A 2,344-nucleotide genomic window follows, 5' to 3' on the forward strand; every position below is an offset into this window, starting at 1 on the left:
CTGCGCTGAACCTGCTGCGCTTAGGCCTGGGACCCTCACGATCACGCTCGTCGCCGTCGTGCTCTTCATCGACATTATCCTCCTCGACTTCCTCGACATCGAGCGCCCTCTTCTTCCCCTTCTGGTTCTCCGTCTGGGGGGTCAATGACTTGCGGTACCCACTCCTTCCGATGACGGCATTGGCGTGCGCAGCCGGTCTGCAGTACAAGACCTTGGGTGCGAGTGCCCAAAGCTGAGGCGGAGAGCGCACACGGTAGCCGGGGCCGCTCGTGGCGACTGGATTGGAGAGGTGATCGGCTCGGCCCGAAGGCAGATCGCACTGGGAGGATAATGGGTAGCTGCGAGGCAAGGCGGCACCTTGTTCAGTCGTATCCGCTGTTGGTCTGTTCGACGTGAACTGAATGGCTGTGGATACCACTGTACGAGCTGCTTGTCGGACATTATTCTCTCTGGGTGGTTGGTCATTGTACCCAGGGACATGCGTTGGCTGTCGAGGACTCAGCGGGCGAGCCAGAGCTGTACAGAATGTCAGTGTCAATATATTTGAACATTAGGTAAGCAGAACTTACCCTGATTCTGAAGGAAAGTTATCAGCAGGCTCGCGTCACTGTAACGTCCATATTGCTCAGGCCGGCGAGCAGGAAGAGGCTGACCTCGCGCGTCGTCGCCGTTATCGTCACCTCCGTGGCTACTGCGGAGGCCGTGTTCTTGGGCGACGGAGTCAACACGAGCCGTCGCGCGGCCGCGCTCGGCGCCGACCAACTCTGCACCCACCTGGTCCTGCTCTTCCACGCGCTTGATGTAGACGTCATTCATGGCGCCGAGCGCCGTCTGTGCGATCTCGAGGAGCGATGGAGGTGCCGTACGTACAAGGCGGCGGTATATTGTGAGCCAGGAATCGAGCTCCTCGACTGAGTCGTCCAGGTCATCGAAAAATTCGCCTGTGGACATTGTGGCCGGCGAGATGTGGGATGTGGCGGGGGCGTTGTTCGAGGGCACTGTATTTTGATTGCGAGGTGGTTGATTGTACGTGACGCGTCGATGTTGTGGACGCAATATGGATATTGTTCGAGGAGCGTGTTTGATTGTTGTGCAAGTACTGAAGGCGCTGGATAAACGGGCGGACACGTATTGCTGATGTGTCGCAGTAGCGTACGGGCTAATGGTTCAGGCAATACGACGCGCTTCTAAGAACGAGCTAAAAACGTTCTCGGCAATGTAGCCAATGCGAAAGGGGACTGAGGACGTGACTTGAGACGAAGGAGGACAAGATGAGTGCTGCAATTTGTATCACCCGCGGGTGCCACTTTTTCTCGGTTTGCATCAAGCCAGCTTCCGAATTTGGGCAAGTTTGCTTTTGCTTCTGGCGAGTAGCGAGGAATTTCGTACAACAGGCTTTTTTTGGAGGTCAAAGACCACTGACGAGGGCTGAACTTGAAGCCTGAAGCAAGCTTAAACGTTCAACGGACGAGTCACAAGCCATAAGGGCTCCCCCTACACCTCGACCCTCGCTGCAATTTAGTACTGAAGCTGCATCTGAAAATGATTGGGCACAGAATGTTCCATTCACGACTTCTTGACGTGGCTGATAGCACAACGTACTCAATAATGCCACTCAGACACTGGCCAACCGTCACTTCGCCGAGTTTCCCGACGAGGACGGAGGCATCAGGTGTGGACCTTGCCCGCATAGCTATCCCGGGCCCCGTCAGGTCCTCGAGCGCGTCCATTAAAACAACTTGGCTGTGCCAGCAAGAATGCACAGTAGTCGTTGACCAAATGAAACAGATGGTGATATGTTGCTGGATAATATCTCATGGCCTCTTTTAGTCGGATAAAAAGCCGGACGGATAAAAGCACAGTGAACATCTTTAGAGAGACAAGAGGCCGCTGCGCTGCGCTCCGCGACTGCTGTCCTCGTGGATGTGGTTCTGCGAGCGGGAAATTTAAGCTCAAAATTTTTCGATTTCAGGCTGCAACATAGCCGCGCTGCGCGCGGCGTAAGCAAAGGAGAGCGGAAGCAGCGATTGGGCCCAATCAAGGAGAATGACGAAATAGGGGCCGTCGAAAGGTATATAAGGCGAGGGATGGGAGAGGGGGCCCCTGGAGCGAGTAAGACAGGGATAAGAAAATGGTTTCTTACTTTGAGGGCATCTGCGTAATAGTATAGTAATTGGTAGTAAATCGCGTCGCGGTTACCGTGGGAAAGCTCGATCCAGCGTCTGTCCGCTCTCTTTCCCAAATTAGGCAATCGAGTCAGTACCAGCTTCAACCCCGACGCGTATCTTTATAATGCAAGATAACGGACCAGATCGCATTATATTGCATTTTAATGCAATATAAT

General features: G+C 54.1%; 1 protein-coding gene across 1 annotated transcript; it reads right to left on the reverse strand.

Annotated features, from left to right (window-relative positions):
• Nucleotides 1–35: 35 nt before the first annotated feature.
• Nucleotides 36–951, reverse strand: PHACADRAFT_214009 (uncharacterized protein; the record flags this gene model as incomplete). The annotated part of the gene is made up of 2 exons (XM_007401421.1): nt 36–516; nt 570–951. Coding segments are annotated over 2 exons (861 nt in total), but the record flags the coding sequence as incomplete, so codon positions are not given.
• Nucleotides 952–2,344: the final 1,393 nt, after the last annotated feature.

This window comes from Phanerochaete carnosa (genome assembly GCF_000300595.1).
Source record: "Phanerochaete carnosa HHB-10118-sp unplaced genomic scaffold PHACAscaffold_12, whole genome shotgun sequence".
NCBI classification, from domain to species: Eukaryota; Fungi; Basidiomycota; class Agaricomycetes; order Polyporales; family Phanerochaetaceae; genus Phanerochaete; species Phanerochaete carnosa.